The sequence below is a fragment of the Ambystoma mexicanum genome, chromosome 1q, assembly GCF_040938575.1.
Source record: "Ambystoma mexicanum isolate Mex_15411 chromosome 1q, UKY_AmexF1_1, whole genome shotgun sequence".
NCBI classification, from domain to species: domain Eukaryota; kingdom Metazoa; phylum Chordata; class Amphibia; order Caudata; family Ambystomatidae; genus Ambystoma; species Ambystoma mexicanum.
Genome location: NC_090922.1, coordinates 549,583,380 through 549,603,840, shown reverse-complemented (window position 1 = coordinate 549,603,840; position 20,461 = coordinate 549,583,380). Strand labels below are relative to the sequence as shown.

Genomic DNA, 20,461 nt, shown 5'->3' with positions numbered 1-20,461 from the left:
ATATCTCACTTTTCTAGAGATATTAAAAGGTCATGTTCAGCAAATCTTTCAACTTGCAAGGAACTATTCCATTAATGCTTTTACATTTAACCAGAACTATTTAACACAAGTAATTCTTTGTGAGGTCTACGTATTTATATGGGCTAAGGACTTTGACTAGTTCTGAGATCACTTTGTTTTGGTCAACATATTAACACAAGAGACCTGTTGAATGTTGCTATATGACAGAGCAAATGATCACTTTCAACATTCTCACCGATTCATACTTTAGATTTTCTATAGTAGAAATATCCAGGATAAAGCCCATCCTTAAAGAACACGTGAAGGAAAAAGACAGGAAAAGACTGAACTATTTAAATATTTAAAATGGGAAGCTGGAGAAAGAGAACCAATGGGAGCTAGAGAAGTAAGAAAGGTGTAAAAAAGGAAGGAGGGATTACGGAAGAAGATAAGGCAGGCAGTATAGCAAAAAGAAAGGAATATGTTGTGTTAAAGAAACTTACATGACAATGAATTGATAACTCCAATATCAGAAAAGTTTAGCCCTTGAATACTCACCATTCACATTTATAGAGACAGTGGCCTTTACAGACAGCTGGGAGACTGGGTTCTGAGCCTCACAGGTGTAGTTCCCTTTATCCTTAGAGGACACCTTGGCAATGGTAAAGGTGCTACCAGATTGTTTAATATCATTATCATTGAGAAGCCACTGATAAGCTGGTCCTGGGACAGACACTGCTGTGCAAGTTAAGGAAAGCTTTGCGCCCACCGGTAATAGTTGAGATCCTGCTGGATCGATCATTATATTCTCCGGCCCATCTGAAAGGGAACAGAGAAAGAAGAGCTGAGCTCTGCAGGTCAGCGACAGAGCAGGGAATACTGGGAACAAAGGTGATCTGTGATTACTTACAGGCAACTGTCAGCAGCTTTGGGTCACTCTTGCTGCGGCTGACGGGGTTAATGCCTTCACACTGATAGGTCCCGGTGTCACCTCGGGTCACATTTTTGAAGCTCAGCGTTCTGTTGTCTGCAGACAGCATGATATTACTCGGTAGAACCGGACTGTTATCAAATAACCATAGGATTGTCTCTGCATTGGAAGTCTCGCAAGTTATATTGGCCGGGCCCCGATTCTCCACCAGCTGTGCACTCACATAATTCACTCTGGGTTTAGTCACATCCTCTGCAACCAAAACAAAAGATCATTATTATTTCTGATGTGTGCTCTATGGACAGTGATTTATAAGAGAAGGGGATACATATCTATGACTATTACACAGAGCCATGTTTTCTCCTACAAGGAAGGCCTAGAGCCTGCAAACCTATGCCCGGCAGGCCTGTGGTGTCACATTTGATGAGCTTGCTGATTTGCTCCAGGTCAAATTATGCATAAAATGACCCAAACGTTATATTCAGGTGTGTGTGAGGGGGAGATGCACTATGGCAGCCCCTTGAGCCATCGGCTTGCCCCACCATGATCCTGTGAGTTGGCTACATAAGAGTAGCCAGTACCTGTGGACTGAATATCTGGTTGCGACATTGTATACTGTTTTCTCCATCCAGCATATCCCAATTATTTACCGATGCCAAGGGTGAGGTGACTGACTTGAGTGATGCCTCACTAGCCATTTGGTCAAGCCTTCGCGCAGTGTATATTTAGTTTTTCATCCAGCTGGTCTTGATCTACTGACCGGTGTTAAGGGTGGGAAGACGGACACGAGTGAAGCCTCAATAGCCACCCGGACATACCTTGGCACACTGTATATCTCCTGACACATAACATTATGTCCAAGTGAAAGCAAAACCCTGTCACGGTCTCTATACTTGTCAAGAGGGAATCAGCATCACAATATAGCGCCAAAAATGGATGCCCAACATCTAATCAATGACATTTAAGTTCTTTTATCTGACTTTAGAGACAAGGACCAATCAGAAAATGGCATTATTACTCCAGCCAATGACACTTCCTCAAACTGTACATGTATTCATTCAGCACCACATATAACAAAAATAATCTTACCTGCGGATATGCATAAGTTACCTTGCCCTCCAGGCCAAGAGGAATGTTGCAACCATCAAGTGTCAGTGATTACACATAATGATGTCCTTCTTGTAATTCATTGCAGTAATAGGATTGACATTTTACCTGATTTGAATGGAGAAACAAACCTGAGTGAATACCCCTGCCGCTACCTAACGACAAGGACAACACAGACGGAGCCAGGGGGCCTCCGGGTTTGATTTCCCCCTGTGCCTTCCTACTGGGGGTGGTGGGATTATAACATTTAACTCCTGCTATGCAAAATGTACCCAGATGGATTATCTGGATGGGAGAGCACTGTTAATCCCACAAGCTTAATTGGAGCAGTTGTAGTGATTTGAAAGAGTCAATTCTCGCCTTGATAAACTATGCATTCAGTTTAATTGATCAGATTAGGGTTGTAATTCAGACCCTGAAAGATGTGCTCAGCAATGCGAAAGGGCAGAAGGGCCTACACGAGGTGAGTAACTGCAAAATAGTGCTCCCCTTTATGTTACCCCCCCTTGATTTAATATGAGGGTTAGTTCAAGACCACACTATGCACCACCTACACCTTTAATAGGACCTCACAATGCCTGATTGGCAAAAAACAATCACGGGCCAATAAGCCTAATGTTAACCTCCAGCTGCAAGCCATATGTACTTCTGGGGGGAGAAGACCAATACATTATGAAGAAATGAGCCCTAGCATTTTCAATAATGCACGGCGAGGTGGTTCCTATGATCCATTAGACCCTCTTAGGCTATCAGAGCGATGCACTGTCTATATGACACAAATCCCTAAACTTGCAAGGAGCTATAATAGATATAATGGAAGTACTAAGTCTGATGCAATGTGGTATTATATTAAAATCACTTTGACACATGAAACCTTAGCCTAAGGTTTCCTTGCTATTGAATGCAGAAGCCTACCACCCTTAGGCTCCTCAATTCAATTCAATTACACCAACACCCTGCTATCCCTGCACCCTCCCTCCCCTTTACTGGGGTTCGGGCATTCACTCCTAATCTGCCAAAAGCTCCAATAACCTCCAGCCATCTTCACCTTCAGTCACAGCAAAAACTGACTCCAAGTGACTGTAACTGACAACGGATTCCGCTGCCTGAGCATGAGACCAGCGCAACACACCCTGTGGCTCTGAATGCACTCCGCTCCAAGCCATTAGCCACATTTCCTGTGACAAAATCTCCTCCTGATCACCCAAAAGTATTAATACAAGTTGGTATAACGTAGAGTGCATAGTGGCCAAGTAGGACCTCCTCAATGAATTTAAAAAGACAATAGGGAAGGACAAAAGCACCGTGGTTAGGCTACAGGCATCCTCTGAAAAACTGGTCTGTTGCCTGCTCCAAAGGCAATACAGACTCTCTGTCCTGTCCAAGTAGAGAGTCTACATCCAAGCCTGCGTCTCTGCAGGCTCTAAAAACACAGCTGAACTCGTCAAAAACTGCAAGGAGCTGGCCAATCCTGCTGCAGTCTCCACCTCTCCTGTTCCCTCCCAGGCCCTCTGCATGGCACTGGCTTCTCACTTCACCACTAAAACTCAGGACATCCTGTACTCTCTCTCCTCTTCTGCTCCCCCTCTACCTGTCTTGGGACCTCCCCACCGCCCCTCCCTCTCCTCCTATATTCTCATCTTTCCCTGTGTTCACTCCTGACGAAGTTTCTAGATAAGTCCAATCTATGAATATATTGTCCAAGCAGGTGCTCCCCTGCTCCTCCAGAACCATCAAGGACCACATCGACACCCTCACTCCAGCCTTGGCCGGTTTCTGCAATCACTCTTTTGCCACTGGAACTTTCCCTTCCCCCCCAAAGGACTCCCTTGTGCACCCCCTCCTAAAGAAGCCTTCTGCCGATCCTTCCTCTCTGGCAAACCTATGCCCTATCTCTATCACTCTGTTCCTGGGCAAAATCCTGGAAAAGCTAGCCATCTCCCAGCTTACTGTCCATACCAAATCATTTGGTTGTCACCATAACCATCAGTCTAGCTTTAGAGCAGCCAGAAGCACAGAATCTGCTCTCCTGAACACCTGTGTGGCATACTACAATGGGAATCTGGACCCAGTAATGAGAGGTCATTTCCCTTGCGAACAAAGTTTAGCTGCTGCAGTGTTCGCCATAGAGAAGGCTACAACCATTGTGATGGGATGCTCCATGACGCTGTACGTCGAGCACTCACTATTTGCCATTCTAGAGAAACCAAAGGGCACATTGACATCTCAGAGAGCTTCTGCTTATGAAGTGATCATATCAAATCCATCGATTAAAGTAGTTCAATATAAAATAGTGAACCCAGCTATGTTTATAGCAGAGCCAGTCATTGAAGGAGAGCCGATACATGACTGTGCAAATTATGAAGAATTCTATGATGAAATCCCCAGGGTGAGAGAAAATGCCTTGGCAGAAGGAGAGATCATCTTCATTGACGGGTCTTCGACGGACAAAGATATACAGGCGTTGCTGTGATGAAGCACACAGCAAATGGAGAATTTCAAGTAATTATTAGTGCACAAATACCACCTCATTACTCAGCACAGGCTACAGAATTATTGGTGTTGATACTCGCCATTGGGAATCACGCAGACCAGGCAGTAACGGTGTACAGTGACTCCGCCTATGTGACGTTGACATTGCACACAGGCTTAGCACGCTGGAAAAGGAGCGGCTACCTCCGAGCAGACGGCACGCCATTGCAACACGTAGCCTTATTGGATAGGTTGATTAAGGCACTACAGCTCCCAGTGGGCATAGCGGTCGTGAAATTCGCTTGCCCACATGAAGGGGACAGATTTGATCTCACGCGGAAATCAAGCAGCAGACACGGAAGCCAAGCGTATGGCATCTAAAAGTGAATCGTTCATGGAAGTGGAAGATAACCATGCAAACGAGTGAATGATGGTTACACGAACTGCACCTGAAAGTTACAGTAATTTGGGGCAAACACAGCTAATGGAACTCCAAGGGGAGGCACCACAGGAAGAAAAGAACCTTTGGAAATGTCGAGGGTGTTCTTTAAACCCCTCTGACAGCTTGTGGCAACAAGACAGCACTGGTAAACCAGTAATGCCTGTAGCCATATTAAAAATAGCACTGGAGCAGTTACATTATCCGGCACATATGACAAAAGACTATCTAGCAGCAACACTCGCAGAAGACTGGTTCACACCGAATTTAGCCGAGCACGTTGCATTCTTTTTAGTGAACTGTATAACCTGCCAGCAATTCACGGCTGGGCACACATTAATAGTAGTCATCCCAAGGCCAAATGGGCCTTTTCAGCACTTGCATGTCGATTATGTCGACATGATTCAAGTATGTAACGGGTACAGATACTTAATTGTTGTGGTGTGTCCATTTTCTAAATGGATTGAGGCAGGTCCATGTACACACCCAGACTCTACCTGTGCGGCCACATTTTTAGTGAGAGAAGTGTTCCGCAGGTGGGGGGTGTGTGAAGTCATGAGATCAGATAATGGAGCTCATTTTGTAAATGAGACATTTGAACAGATTAGTTTGCTGCTTGGTATAAAGCACAAGTTCTCATCAGCGTATCATCCGCAAGGGAATGGGATCTGTGAGAAGCTCAATGGCTTGTTAAAGGAAAGGATAGCCAAGTTGAAGCTTACTCTAATGAAGGGATGGTTGCACTGCCTTCCTCTGGCACTGTATGCACTTCGGAACCAACCCGGTTCTGACCATCATTTTACACCACACAGGAAGAAGAATGAGAACTCTCTTGACACCATGACATAGAGCTAGATGTGATGCCCAGTCAACAGGAGAAATTTTAGGGTCTGAAATGCAAAATGACTGAACTGCATGACATCTTGCCTTACTATAATTTCAGACCAGCTGCAGCGACGACGAAAGGGTTGCAGGGCAGCACGGAACACAGAAGGATATACTACTACAGACGCAGCTCAAGGACTTTGTTTACCATTCATCTTCCCTGGAGACACCGTCCTTGTGAGGAACCATACAAGGAAAAAGTGGGACGAGCCAAGATTTAACGGACCCCTCACAGTGGAGGACTGCACTCCATCCACAGTGAAATTACAAGGCAGGAGAGCTTGGATTTTTCTCAGCGATATCAAACCCTACATCGGAGAAGGCCCGCTGCCTGCACCCCAATGAGATGAATCGATGAGTGACGGTGAAGAACCACAGCACGTGCAGATGAGATCCATGACGAGGAAGAAGGACGCATGACCAGCCAGACAAAGACAAATAACTTTTTGAAAGTTGTGGCTTAAATTGGACACTTCCTCTAACCAAAAAAGGGCGATAAGGACAAAAAAACGGACACTCTGTGCATCCTAGTTGCAGGGTGAAGAAGAAAAATTGCACATATAAGCCACAACACAGTCTGTTGACTTTGAACTTTGGACTGAGGCACACTTAAGCCTTGATGAGAAAAGAATATGCCAAACTTTGACCGAGGACACTTACATTGGAAGCAAATACAGTATCCTGACTCATTCCACACCAAAATCTTACTCGGAATCACTTATGGTGTCCCGCAGTAGCGACATCGCCGAGGATGTTGTCACCTATTTTGATCTAGTGCTAAGATCATACCCGTCATTGGTAGGGAGGCTCACCAATGTCACTGACTTTCTTCAAGATCCCGAAAACGAAAAGACAATAAGAAGACTGCTTACTGTCATTGCCGAACAATTTCTCCTCCTTCCTGAGTACAGTGAGAAAGAACCAAATGTCCCAAACACATGCGGAAATAAATGAGCTTATCAACACATTGTTCTTTTGCATAATCGAAGATTGTCCAACTCCTGTCGGAAGAACAACAGACACACTCACGTTTCTTTGAGATCCAGCAAATACAGAACATTTAAGCCAACTTTTACATAAAATTGTGATCTTAGTCGCACTCCACACGACCGGACAGTGCGAAAATTGTTTGCATTAAGGAGAGAACATATAATCCTGAAACTCAGCAAGACAGGATGGATGTCCCTGTCTCCAGAAGACAGCAGGTTAGCCCACTACGTCCTCTTCGCCTAGTCATTGACTTTCCAGAGCTAGTTGGGAGACCGATTGATGTTGATGTCCTCACCTTCATCAGAGATCCAGCTAACGTTGCACAGATGGGCATGCTCTTGCACAGAATCGTGCTCCAAGTGGAACACTCTAACCATCAGCAGAGCTATCTGAGGAGATTCTAAAAGCCTTCCGTCAAGGGACAGATCGAGGGAGCAGTGTCAAAGACTTCACTTATTGTATTTGTTGTTATTTTTCCCCTATTTCTTCATACTGATCAGCACACAATATGTCTTCAGGACTGAAGCAAACCTGAGGCGTGGACTGGGAGCTTATTTACTTCGAACATGCACAGTAAAAGAACGTACTGAAGTGTTATTTAATTATATTTTTTCGATAGTCTAGCAAAAGAACTGTATCCTGAGATAAGAGACAATTCATCACCCGCAAGAGAGGGGGGACACTTGTGGAACACCTGAGAACCTTAACCACAGAGTCCGAAAGACAATATTATGTAAAGGAATACAATAAAACATTGACATTTGGTGAATGATCGAGATGGGGATCCAGAGCAGCAATCTGGTCCTCCCGCAGGAGGAGAGACAACCACGCATCTCTGGAAGTAAATGCTGCCGCCTGACATACAGGGGCATAATGTATTTGTGTATCATATTCATCATTGTTTTACTGTCCATAACGATCAGAACTGCATTTTTTATTGGTGCACAAAGCGTTCCAATTCCAGTGCACCCACCCAATGAAGCACACATGAAACCCTCAAAGCATCCAGACCTTATATAGCCTTCTCCAAGCAACGAGTAGGTGGTAGAACTCTCGCCTCGGCAGGGGCCTCCCTCTGGAACAGCCTTCCTGCCTCCTTGAAACTTGAGGAGAACCATCTCCGGTTCCGGAAGCACCTCAAAACCTTTCTCTTTGCCTCTGCTTTCTCTCCCCCTCTCCCCTGCTAAATTCCTGGCAGAAACGGCACTGGTTACTTGGCCGCCCTTTCTGATTCTCGGGCCCAGGCCCCGCCAGTTGCCCATTCACCTGCACTGCCTGCCTGGCAACCCCTGCAACTGTGGACGGTTTTCTGTATCCCTACAGTCCACCTACCGGCACTTATGTCTGCACTTACTTTGCACTTGCCACCAGTGTCCGTTTTTATTTATTTTATTTTATTCTACTATCCCATGTACTGCACTTTCCCTTCTCCCTTCCCCTCACACGTTTCCCTTTCCCCCTCCCCATGCACTTGCGCGATCTGAATGATACCTGGCCTAGTAGGATTGTTGTTTCTGTTTTTCCCTTTGTTCCCCCTCCCTTGCCTCGTCGCACCTTGAAACACTTATGTATAGGCGCGTTATAAATGCTATATCATATCATATCATTCCAGTCCCTAGAAGATCTGATGGAGGAATGAATGAACTTGAAATGGATGTGATTAGCAATGATACACACACACTTGTGGTAACTGTTAGGCAGAAACCTGTGCAGTTCGCTTAGGGACCACTGCAAAAGATCTAAGACTACAGGTGTTGGCAGTAAACCCACTTGGTAGCAGTCTGCACCACCCAGATTTACCTGGTAGCTGTGGCTGAGCAGTCAGACTTCCCTCAAGAAGAGTTAGGCAGTATGCAAAGTATACACAATAGGCACTCAGATACAATAATACAAGCAAACACTGACCAGAGCTCTTGGTATCAAAGTATATATTTATTTATTTAAAAACACACAGTTGAAACACTCCAGCACTCTTATTGTAAAATATTCTAAACACAGTTACTATTGTAATATATACACCCCTTTTTCCTTATCAGATAAGTCACAGTAAAACACCACTTATTTTCATACAGAGGTGAGCGCTTAACTAGATTGCACTCTAATAAGTTTGTGAAAAAGGGAGGGAAAAAGACAGAATATGGAAAGGTACACCACTCTAAGATTCAGGAACACTGTTAGCAAGGCAGAAGAGCAAAAGTCACTGGTGAGCCAAAGTCCAAAGGCTGGCCCACTCTTAGAGAGAGCAGAGCACAAATGCGCCCAAGATCACACAGTTACACTAGGCTTAGAAAGTCTTGCAGAGGGTTCAAAAAAAGAGTTTAAAGAGGCTTTAGGAAAGTTTAGCCAGGGTGTCCCAGACTAACCCAGGTTCGAAAGCCGGGGGCTAAATCTACCCCGTACAGTCGGTAGCAAGGGAAGCCAGGCGGGAGACGGTACCTTAAGTGGGAAGGATCCTCCAGCAGTGGCAGTTGTTCCTGGCAGTGGGTGCAAGTCACGTCGTCATCCAGGGGAAGAGAAGATCTCGACTTGGAGGAAAGATGAAGGTCGTTGCACTGCCAGGGAAGAAACCAGCCGCAGAGTTTTCCGGTTAAAGGTGGTACCTTTGTTCGCGGTCGTGGTAAAACGTGGTATCCCGGTTGCCGGGGTGCTTGGCACAGGCAAGGCGGCCACGAGGTAGGTCAGGAAAGCGAAAAGACGGTGGAACTGGTTATCCCCACCAGTCAAAGGAAGAAGACTCTCCGGCGGGAGATCTCCTCTGTCGTTGGGAAAAGTGTTGAGGCAGTCCAGCAGGGCTCCACCGGTGGTGGTGTCGTGGCAGGTCGGCTCAGCTTCTCCCTCGTCGGATTCTTAGGTCCTGTGGTGACTTCTGAAGTTCCAGTCCCCAAATCCCTGCTTTTATGTAGCAAACCCCCATTCACTCAGCCTAGCTGTCACTCAAACATGCTAAGTGGTGAGACGGCCGGCTCACCACTTGGGCCAGTCAGGATGGAGTGCGACTTGAGTTGCCTAGGCAACTCAGTCCAGGGTGCCTAAATTCCCCTCCACCCCTCCTAAGTACCCCAGACAGAGTGGCACCACTTTGGAGGGCTTCTGTGGAGAAGCCCGCCAAAAAGTGGAACAAAGGGCTCGACTTGGGTTGGAGTCATAGAAGAGAACACAAACGCCATTTTAGAAACAAGTTTTGGCAAAAAATACCAACCGGATAATTAATATTCATTAAATAAACCGGCGGTATGTTCGAGGCTACCGTAAATAATTAAATAAAGGTAGTAGCCTAAAACAATGGGAAATCCCATAGGAAAATATTCGCGGTAGAATATAAAAAGTAGTATCCACTGCCACCAGCCAAAACTCGATCAGGGGGGACGGAGACGTGCCCCCTCGACTAACAGACCCCGGGGCAATTGAATTGCCCCAGCCAGTACGTCCACAATATGATGGTTTGTACTGGTTCTGTTCAGAATTTAAGACTAGTAAAGTCAATGGTGACTTTACATGCCCTGGGAGACAGTAGTCAGTCCCAGGGTATGGAGTCTATACTGGGGGGTCACTATGACACCCCTGTGTCACTGCACTGAGGGTGCTGTGTAACACACATCACAAAAACACATGAAGCCCTATGGAGTAAAAGACCCCATAGCCCATTAAACACATCTAGATTCAAAGAAACACACTCAAATCATGCCCAAGAGTGAGGGTAAAAGAGTCTCACTCTTGGCAGGAGAAAAAAAATAAACCCCAAAAATCCAGCAAAGCTGCTGGGGGACTCACTAGGTTAGGAAATTCAGCCTAAACAGAGAATTCTCCCTAACAGTAACAAACAAGCAGAAAGGCCAGAGACAGGGTCGGCAAGGAATGAAGAAAGGTTACTGACAACTACACGCATGCAAACATTGAATGCACACAAAACAGGCCTAGTGTCAATAACTGCAGAACCACAAACCAAAACAATAGAAACAAAGAGACTGCCTGCCATAAGAAACTCCACAGCAGATGTTGTGAGAAAACAAGAAGAGTTAAGAAGAAAGCCAACAGAAGCAACCATATCAGAAACCCTTAAGAAATCAAGAGCCAACTCAGAGAAGCTCTCTACACGAACACAACTGATAGTAGACTCATTATGGCAGTCCATAGCCAGAATAAGGAAAAGACAAGAGGAGCTGAAGAACAAAACCGCAGAGACTGTATTACCAAGCACATATGTTCCAACACAAGGGACAAGTACCAGCTCTACGATACAACCATACACCGGACCAATGTCAGGGTGGTTAGTATGGGCATTTGTAACCAGCAGGAGAAAGATGTATGAGGAGAGGGAAAGAGCTGCCACACTCTTGTTCACTCAAATGGCGCAGATGAGAAGGCCTGCACCATGGACCGAGATGCCTGAGAATCCTCAAGCAAGAAAAAGCCATACAGATGCATTCGGAGATGTAGTTATAGCGAACGACAGGAAAACAATAAGAATCAAGAGAAGCATGCATGGAGATGACAATGAACTAAACGACTACCTGGACAGCACAGCACGTCTGGGGAAACAACATTTGGTACCAGCACATGAAGGAAGTTGGAAGACGAAAATTCAGAAGGGGAATGCTTTGTTTGTGCACTCCTACCTTACAGCATGGGGAAGTCCAAGATCTTCGTGGCTGTAGAAATTGATGTCCAGACAGCACACTGTCTGTCACACGTAGCCATGTGTACAACTAGAGGCCAGTTTATGGGAAGTGACGCTTCCCTAATATGGGCGACTGAAACAGCCTGAATGAAGATGATTATGTTCAAGACATTAAGACCAGAAACAGAGCTCATACTAGGAATCATGTGATCAGGTACGAGAAGTCTGGAGTTAACGGAGCAGAAATAAAATGGGAAGTGAACCCAAAACTAAATGTCGAAGGGAAAACTCCAGAAGAGGCTCGAAAGTGGAAGAATAGAGCCCAAATGCAGATTTGGGGAACAGTGCTTTCACCAGACAGATGGGAGAAAGGAGTGGTGATTTGTAGAGCATGAGTAATCACTGGACTCTACAAAGAAACTGTTGACATTGTGCAGAATGGCTGCAAGCCATTATGGCCAAAACTTGCAAAGCTGCTGACATGGGTTGAAGACAGAGGAGGACCCTTACAGATAGTGCCACTAGAAAACCCAAAACTATGTTTCAGAAATAACGGCACAAGAAAGATGGGAGAGAATCAGAACTGTTGATGAGTTTTTGATGCTCCAGGAATGGTTCACGGAACTGCAGTAATTATGGATCATTATTGGGAATGCAGATCCAAAGCATACATCAGACTGCCAAGAGACTGGGGAGGCATATGCACAATAGTGAACATCCACGTTCCAGCATTAGTGATCCCGAAAAGTGACCTGAATATTGACAGTTTCCCGAAAGCAGATGCTCACCTGAGGAAGAAGAGATCTGTGGAACTGCTGACGCGAATGAAGAGAGATCATTATTTCTCTGCTAAATCAGAAGAAGCATTTCATGCAATCCCAAATGAACACAGGCTGTTCAGCCTCACCTCATCCGTGTTCACAACGATTTTTATGCCAAGAATCCAAATTGGAGTAAATACTAAATGGTTGCAGATAACCAGATGGGAGTTACAGCAGACGATCAACGCGACCATAAAAGGATTCAATGCGATTAAGGAAGAGTTAAGAGCCATCCGACTGATGACTCTCCAGAACAAATATGTCCTTGACATCATCACAGCCATGGATGGAGGAGCTTGTGCAAAAATTGGAGAATCATGTTGCACATTCAGCCCTTCTCACGATGAGGAGAATGGAACCTTAACGGAAGCCATAAGTATGCTGACAAACCTGCAGAACCAGATGATTGACGAAACTGACAAAGTTGATGATGATAGCTGGTTTGGATCACTATTCTCGTAGGTCCCACAATGGATGGCAGACATATTCAAGTTTTTGGGAGCCCTGCTAGTTATGATATTATTAGGATTTTGTGTTATCAAGATAATAATCTCTCAGTGCCAGAAAACTGTGAAGAAAGCCATAGGGATGAAGATCATGATTGATGTCAAGCCAGGATGGAAGCCCAAAGACCTGACTGATGAAGAAATAAGACACTTTGTGAAGCCCAGTATTCACGCACCAGAAGGGACAACGTTTCTCTATCCCAGGAAGTGCAGGAATTAGGTGGGAAAATAGGTTTACTGTAGCCCAAATGGAATATGTCAACTAATGACATGGAATAAAGACGAACACGTAAGAACAGCAGGAAGCCTGAAAGGAGTAATAAAAATATGGACTGCAAAGAGACACTTCTTCAAACCATCATGTATAGATCCAGAAGATGAAGAAGGAATGAACCCAGGCAATGGAGCGAAGATAAATATAGCAGAATCGAGTGAAATGAATCCAAAGAAGGAGGTGAAAGTGGTCGATGAATCGCCCAGATGGGGGAATGTAGAGGAGGTCCCAAATAAAGCCTGCACTGCAGTCGCCCATTTTGAAGTACCAGGAACGCTCACACCAAAATATGTGACGTATGATGAGCAAATAAACCAGCAGAGAGCCGCAGTGGGGCTCTGCCATGTACCTATCAGAAGAGCAATGCCTATTGAAGTACAAATACCCAGAAAACCACGGGCAGTAAGGTATCCATTAAGAAAACCCTACCAGCAAATCAGACAGAATGAAGATTGCCTAAGTACAGTCCCAGAAGAAACCAAAAAGGTCTTAATGAAAGACGAATGGTGACATCACAAGGACCCGGACCGACTCACAGATAGAAGAAATGACGACCCGAGAATGACACAAAGAGACAAAACGCCATGAGAAAAGTAATTGTGGACCAAAGTGAAAGAATGTTATCAAAAATACAAGAGAGTTAGGCTGTAAGCAAAATGAATACAGTCGATCAGTTTACACCTGTACATATGCTTGGAACCGCAAGAAAGCTAAGAAAACAGTACGGCTTGCTATGCTAAGTAGAAGAATAGTGCGGCAAGCGCCATTATACATACATTGTCATATCTCACAGAAGGAGATGGTCTTTGTGGCACCGATGGTCCCAGTCACGGATTGCAGCCATTGTTTCTCCCAAGATGGCGGCACCGGCAGATTGTAGCATTCCAGCCTTGCAGCGGATGCTTGCAACCATGGCTCCGCCCCCTCAGCAAGGATCCGGTTATCTGTCGGTGTGCACAACGCTCGAGTGCGTTGCTACTCCTATCAGCCAGCGCTTCGTAAATTCGCCCCTAGGCTTTGTCTCCTTGCTACATTTCTTTTTGTGTTATGTTAAATACTCTCACTGTTTCTGCATTATAGAAGTTTTCAAATCGTATCCCGTGCATAGTGGCTCTGCCTCGTAACCCCTGTTCCTTTCGAGCCCAAGGAGGGCTCAGACCTGATCCCTCTCTTGCCATCGGAGATCGCTTACCACAAGACCGGCCTGAATGCTTTGTGTCTACGTATTCGGTCCAGTCTCTTCTTACATTTCCCGACAGTGTATCCCGGAAGCAATTCCCACTTGCTTCATGATTGGAACCTGCTTATCAGGCATCTTTTTCTCACTTTCATTTCTGCTCCGACGCTTCAGTTAGGACAGCTTATTCCAATCACGTATCTCCCTTTCTATTCCTGCTCACAGCAGATTCTAGAATTCTCACCTCAATATTCACACGTCTTTACTTTTCGATCGAATTCTGTCTCTCAGGTACTGTAAAACCCCTTCTCTCAATAGATTGAATATAATTACTATCTTTAGGAATTCAAGAACAATAAACCTTTATTTTCTGTAATATTGACATTTCAGACAGAAATCGTACTCTCGCAATCCTGAACACTCTAGTGTGCATTTCACCTTCTAAAGGGTAATTATTTCTTAAACAACTATCCTGATCATTCCACACCTTTTTAGCTCTCAAACTTACTATCCTATAATCTCTTCTTTTCTTATTTCCTTGTTGTATTTGCATTCAGTCACCTGGAACTGCATCGGAAACTCGCTCCATCCTGTGCAACATAGAAGTCATACATCTACTGAGGCGGTCAGGGTTTTTTACCCCAGAGGGTTTCCCTGGAGAGCTCATTCCCTCCTGATGTATTAGATCGTGGGAGAGGAAGAGGTTCCCGAGGGGGCTACTCATATTCAGCACATTCGAGCTACTGGAACAGGTCAGTGGGTGCATGTTTAGTGGGAGCTTATTATTCCTGGACCTTCTAAATTAAATGCATCAGGTATTACATACATCTACCTCAAACGAAGCACAGTATTATAAGTGCAATTCCACTTTGCAAACAAAGCAGAATCAACCTAGGTTACTAAAGGCCGAATGATCAGAGATTCATATTCTAGCAAAACGAGAAGAGACGGCTGAATCGAAACTCGGCAGATGCAACTCATGCCAAGAGAGCCAAGGTCATTCCAATAGAAGGAACGAACAGTAGCTACATATAATTGAAACTTAAGAACAGAATATCCTGTCTCTGAAAGGTCAAGATAACAAAGTGAAGGCAGGTGGCTGAGTTAAATAAGATTCAAATACACAAATTGAGAGAAACAAGACAAATTCACGGTGTGGGAATCACGTGACCAGCCGAGCGAGAAGGAGCACGTGTTCACACCTACGCTTGGCATCCGCCCAGGCAGAGATATCAGAACTTTTCCAGACAGAAGATGCAGTTTTGAGGCCAACCACAGTGAAATAATTGACACATAGTTGCTGAAGCGATGATTGATTGTAACCATAATTGGAGAAAGGCAGGGTAACTAAGGGGCACCCCGCACCTGGCCGACCATTCTGCGTGCTGCTAAGCGAAATGGAAGAATATGCATGGGGTTGGTGCCAACCCAATCACGATGGACCAAATAATCTAGGGTCCTATAGTTAGTAGAACCAATAGGATGTTGTACTTTTAGTGATATCTACAGTAGTCATTTTTGAAGGAAGGGCTTAGATGCCCACCTGACAGTTTTTATCCAATCCCCTCACTCCGTTAACATACACAGATATAGTACCTATATTAAAGTTACCTTTTCCTAACCAATAGAATTGCATATTAGCTTTTGAGTGTTACACGTCAATTATGATGAGTTTTGAGTATAAATGTTACAACTTGTATGAAGTTTGTTGGAGTTGAAGCGAGATGGACGATTGCATCACTGCTGATTTCTATGACTCCTTGTTTTTTGTACTTGTCATTAAATGGACTCCCTTTGCCAAACCATTGAGTTGTCCTTAGTGATTGGTGTTAGAGTAATAAATCTCCACCCCCATCCATCTCAAGGGTGCAGCTATCTCTTCTTAAAGTACTTCGGAGCAAACATCGGCTCTATGGGCCGGCCGGGGCTCTCCGGAGTACAGGACATTATGGTTCGAATTAAAACTGAAAAATCCCAGAAATTCGCAAGTTATGGTAAGCTAAGCAACCATAACCTCCTCATCCTCTTCATCCGTCTCCTCTGCATCCTCACGCCTGTTCCCATCTGCAGGCCCTTTGGGACGTGGTGGTGGAGGGGGTGGGACAGGATGAAGAGGAGATGAAGGTGTTAGTGGAAGTCCCTACACATCGTGAACCTTAGGAGTGGCGGTTATTTACCACCATTGATGGAAAGTCAAAAGCTCATGCAAACAAGGTAATGTGCACTCAGTGCTGCATGGTGCTGAGTCGTGGCAGGCCTGGTTCGTATAGCTATGGTACTACATCAATGAAGCGACACCTAAACTCGTTCCACGATGGGGCTATTCGTAAGGTTGTACCTTGCGATAAACGTAGTAGGTTGAGTTCCTCTACAGCATCCTCTGGTTTCGCTCCTGCCACCACAAGAGACACTCCTGTGGGACACTGCATCCCTCCAGCTGCCTCACAGGCCATTCATGATGCTGTTGACCTTTACCTTTCGAGGGTCACAATATTGTGCATGTACTGCAACGCAGTACTCTGCAGGGGGGAGAACCTTTGGACTGCTTTCAAGGCTGTGGTCAAGGAGCACCAGAAGAACTGCTACCTACCTAAGTAAGGCCCACACTACATCTTCCTCTCTCCACCTGCACGTTCTTATCCCTGTGGTTGGTGTCCCTTCCTTATGCTCCTGCCCCCTCCTTTCCTTCTGTGTCGTGTTTAATAAACCCCAAAAAATATAAAACAACAAACAAAAAAAACCAAAGGCTCTTTTCTGAGCCGACTTTCACAGTTTAAAAATCGAAGTGACAAATAAATAGTGCAGGGCCCTGTGTATTTTTAGATGTCTGCGGACATCTAAAATCCATGCAGTGCTGCCCTGTCACAACCATTGCACTTTTCTCTGGGAGGAAGTGGTGGCTCTGAACAGAGCCTTTTTTGTGGTGTTTTTTTGTGTTTTTCAAAAACTTCAAATGGTCAACACCAACTGCAAAATGGATTGCTCTAATTCCAAAAAAGGTTGCAATGCATTTTGTATATTTCGCAGAAAAATCTGATTGCCGGCATAAGTAAGATGTACTCCATCTCTGCGAAAAATGTGTGTGCTACAAAACATACAGGCCGATTCATGGAATAATTAGCGCGGCGCAAGTAGGCAAAAACGTGCGAATCGCAGTGGAATAGCGAAAATCGCAGTGCAAGTGCGAAAATCGCACGAAAAGCAGCGCACGTCGATTCAGGAAGTCCGTGCGCGAGAAAACCAGCGGATGTGCGATAAAAAGTGCGCCGCGCACGTTGGCGCACAGGCCATCTAACAGCGTGCGCCAGGTCACAGCGAAAATCGCACAGGCCACAGCGAAATTCGCACATAGCGCGGCGCACGCAACAAAAGTAGGCGGAACACGGGCGTAACACTCGGAATGGGGAACAACTTGCAAAAACGTGGGCGTCACGGGGGAAGTACAGGGCACAAGTGCGCGGAACGCCCACACGCTCGCCTACAACACGTATTCATGGAATAGAATAGGGCAAAAAAGCGCACGCTCAAACCAGCGCACAGGCACAAACACGACCGCCACAAGAAAGCAGGCGGTAGCGTCTCTGCGGCTGTAAGAAATGTGCGCCAAAAGGTGCGCCAACAAATAGCACCCATATACTGCCATGATGAATGTCCTATACTGTGGCCCTCCAGGACAAATGACGTGCAAAGGGGTACCCACAAACACGGACACGCTGACAAAAAATACGTGTGCGTGTATACCGGGGTGCGCGGGAAGTCTCACACGCGATTTGGCCGGGTACGTGTATTTCAGGGGTGCGCGGGAAGGTCCACACGCGATTCCATCAGGGTAGGTGTATTTCAGGGGTGCGCGGGAAGGTCCACACGCCATTCCATCAGGGAAGGTGTATTTCAGGGGTGCGCGGGAAGTTCCACACGCGATTACAGCAGGGTACGTGAATTTCAGGGGTGCGCGGGAAGTTCCACACGCGAATAGCCTGGCCGCGTGTATTTCAGGGGTGCGCGGTAAGTTCCACACGCGAATAGCCTGGGCGCGTGTATTTCAGGGGTGCGCGGGAAGTTCCACACGCGAATAGCCTGGCCGCGTGTATTTCAGGGGTGCGCGGTAAGTTCCACACGCGAATAGCCTGGCCGCGTGTAATTCAGGGGTGCGCGGGAAGTTCCACACGCGAATAGCCTGGGCGCGTGTATTTCAGGGGTGCGCGGGAAGTTCCACACGCGAATAGCCTGGGCGCGTGTATTTCAGGGGTGCGCGGGAAGTTCCACACGCGAATAGCCTGGGCGCGTGTATTTCAGGGGTGCGCGGGAAGTTCCACACGCGAATAGCCTGGCCGCGTGTATTTCAGGGGTGCGCGGTAAGTTCCACACGCGAATAGCCTGGGCGCGTGTATTTCAGGGGTGCGCGGGAAGTTCCACACGCGAATAGCCTGGCCGCGTGTATTTCAGGGGTGCGCGGTAAGTTCCACACGCGAATAGCCTGGGCGCGTGTAATTCAGGGGTGCGCGGGAAGTTCCACACGCGAATAGCCTGGGCGCGTGTATTTCAGGGGTGCGCGGGAAGTTCCACACGCGAATAGCCTGGGCGCGTGTATTTCAGGGGTGCGCGGGAAGTTCCACACGCGAATAGCCTGGGCGCGTGTATTTCAGGGGTGCGCGGGAAGTTCCACACGCGAATAGCCTGGGCGCGTGTATTTCAGGGGTGCGCGGGAAGTTCCACACGCGAATAGCCTGGGCGCGTGTATTGCAGGGGTGCGCGGGAAGTTCCACACGCGAATAGCCTGGGCGCGTGTATTTCAGGGGTGCGCGGGAAGTTCCACACGCGAATAGCCTGGGCGCGTGTATTTCAGGGGTGCGCGGGAATCATCACACGCGATTTGGCTTGGTACGTGTATTACAGGGGTGCGTGGGAAGTTACACACGCGATTAGGCTGGGTGGGTCCTCACAGGTGTTCCCTGTACACCCTCCACGGCCCCTGCAGGCAGCCCACAAAACAGGGGACTACCCTGCACACCTGCTCATGTCCCCTTGCACCCCCACCCCCCACCATCCAGGGGCACCCTCCACCAGGCCCCCACTCATGTCCCCTATCACCCCCACCCCCCAGCAGTGCAGGGGCAACCTCCACCAGGCCCCCACTCATGTCCCCTATCACCCCCACCCCCCACCATCCAGGGGCACCCTCCACCAGGCCCCCACTCATGTCCCCTATCACCCCCACCCCCCACCATCCAGGGGCAGCCTCCACCAGGCCCCCACTTATGTCCCCTATCACCCCCACACCCCAGCAGTGCAGGGTCAGCCTCCACCAGGCCCCCACTCATGTCTCCCACCACCCCCATCCCCCAGCAGTGCAGGGGCACCTGCCAGCAGGCCCCCACCCATGTCCAACCCATGTCTCCCACCACCCCCAGCCACCAGGGGCACCCTCCACCAGGCCCCCACCCATGTCTCCCACCACCCCACCCCCCAGCAGTGCAGGGGCACCCACCACCAGGCCCCCACTCATGTCTCCCACCACCCCCACCCCCCACCATCCAGGGTCAGCCTCCACCAGGCCCCCACTCATGTCCCCTATCAGCCCCACCCCCCCGCCACCAGGGGCACCCTCCACCAGGCCCCCACTCATGTCCCCTATCACCCCCACCCCCCACCATCCAGGGGCACCCTCCACCAGGCCCCCACTCATGTCCCCTATCACCCCCACCCCCCACCATCCAGGGTCAGCCTCCACCAGGCCCCCACCCATGTCTCCCACCACCCCCACCCCCCAGCAGTGCAGGGGCAACCTCCACCAGGCCCCCACTCATGTCCCCTATCACCCCCACCCCCCACCATCCAGGGGCACCCTCCACCAGGCCCCCACTCATGTCCCCTATCACCCCCACCCCCCACCATCCAGGGTCAGCCTCCACCAGGCCCCCACCCATGTCTCCCACCACCCCCACCCACCAGCAGTGCAGGGTCAGCCTCCACCAGGCCCCCACTCATGTCCCCTATCACCCCCACCCCCCACCATCCAGGGGCACCCTCCACCAGGCCCCCACTCATGTCCCCTATCACCCCCACCCCCCACCATCCAGGGGCACCCTCCACCAGGCCCCCACTCATGTCCCCTATCACCCCCACCCCCCACCATCCAGGGTCAGCCTCCACCAGGCCCCCACCCATGTCTCCCACCACCCCCACCCCCCAGCAGTGCAGGGTCAGCCTCCACCAGGCCCCCACTCATGTCTCCCACCAC

The 20,461-nt window shown here is 47.8% G+C and overlaps 1 protein-coding gene across 1 annotated transcript in view; it reads right to left on the bottom strand.

Moving 5' to 3' along the window:
* Positions 1 to 20,461, bottom strand: part of LOC138531359 (carcinoembryonic antigen-related cell adhesion molecule 6-like) — an 804,705-nt gene that overhangs the window by 138,329 nt on the left and 645,915 nt on the right. Inside the window, exons 4-5 of the mRNA XM_069640985.1 lie at positions 911 to 1,183; positions 559 to 819 (exon numbers count right to left, since the gene is read on the bottom strand). Coding sequence (XP_069497086.1) covers positions 559 to 819; positions 911 to 1,183 — 534 coding nt within the window. The remainder of the gene's footprint in view (positions 1 to 558; positions 820 to 910; positions 1,184 to 20,461) is intronic.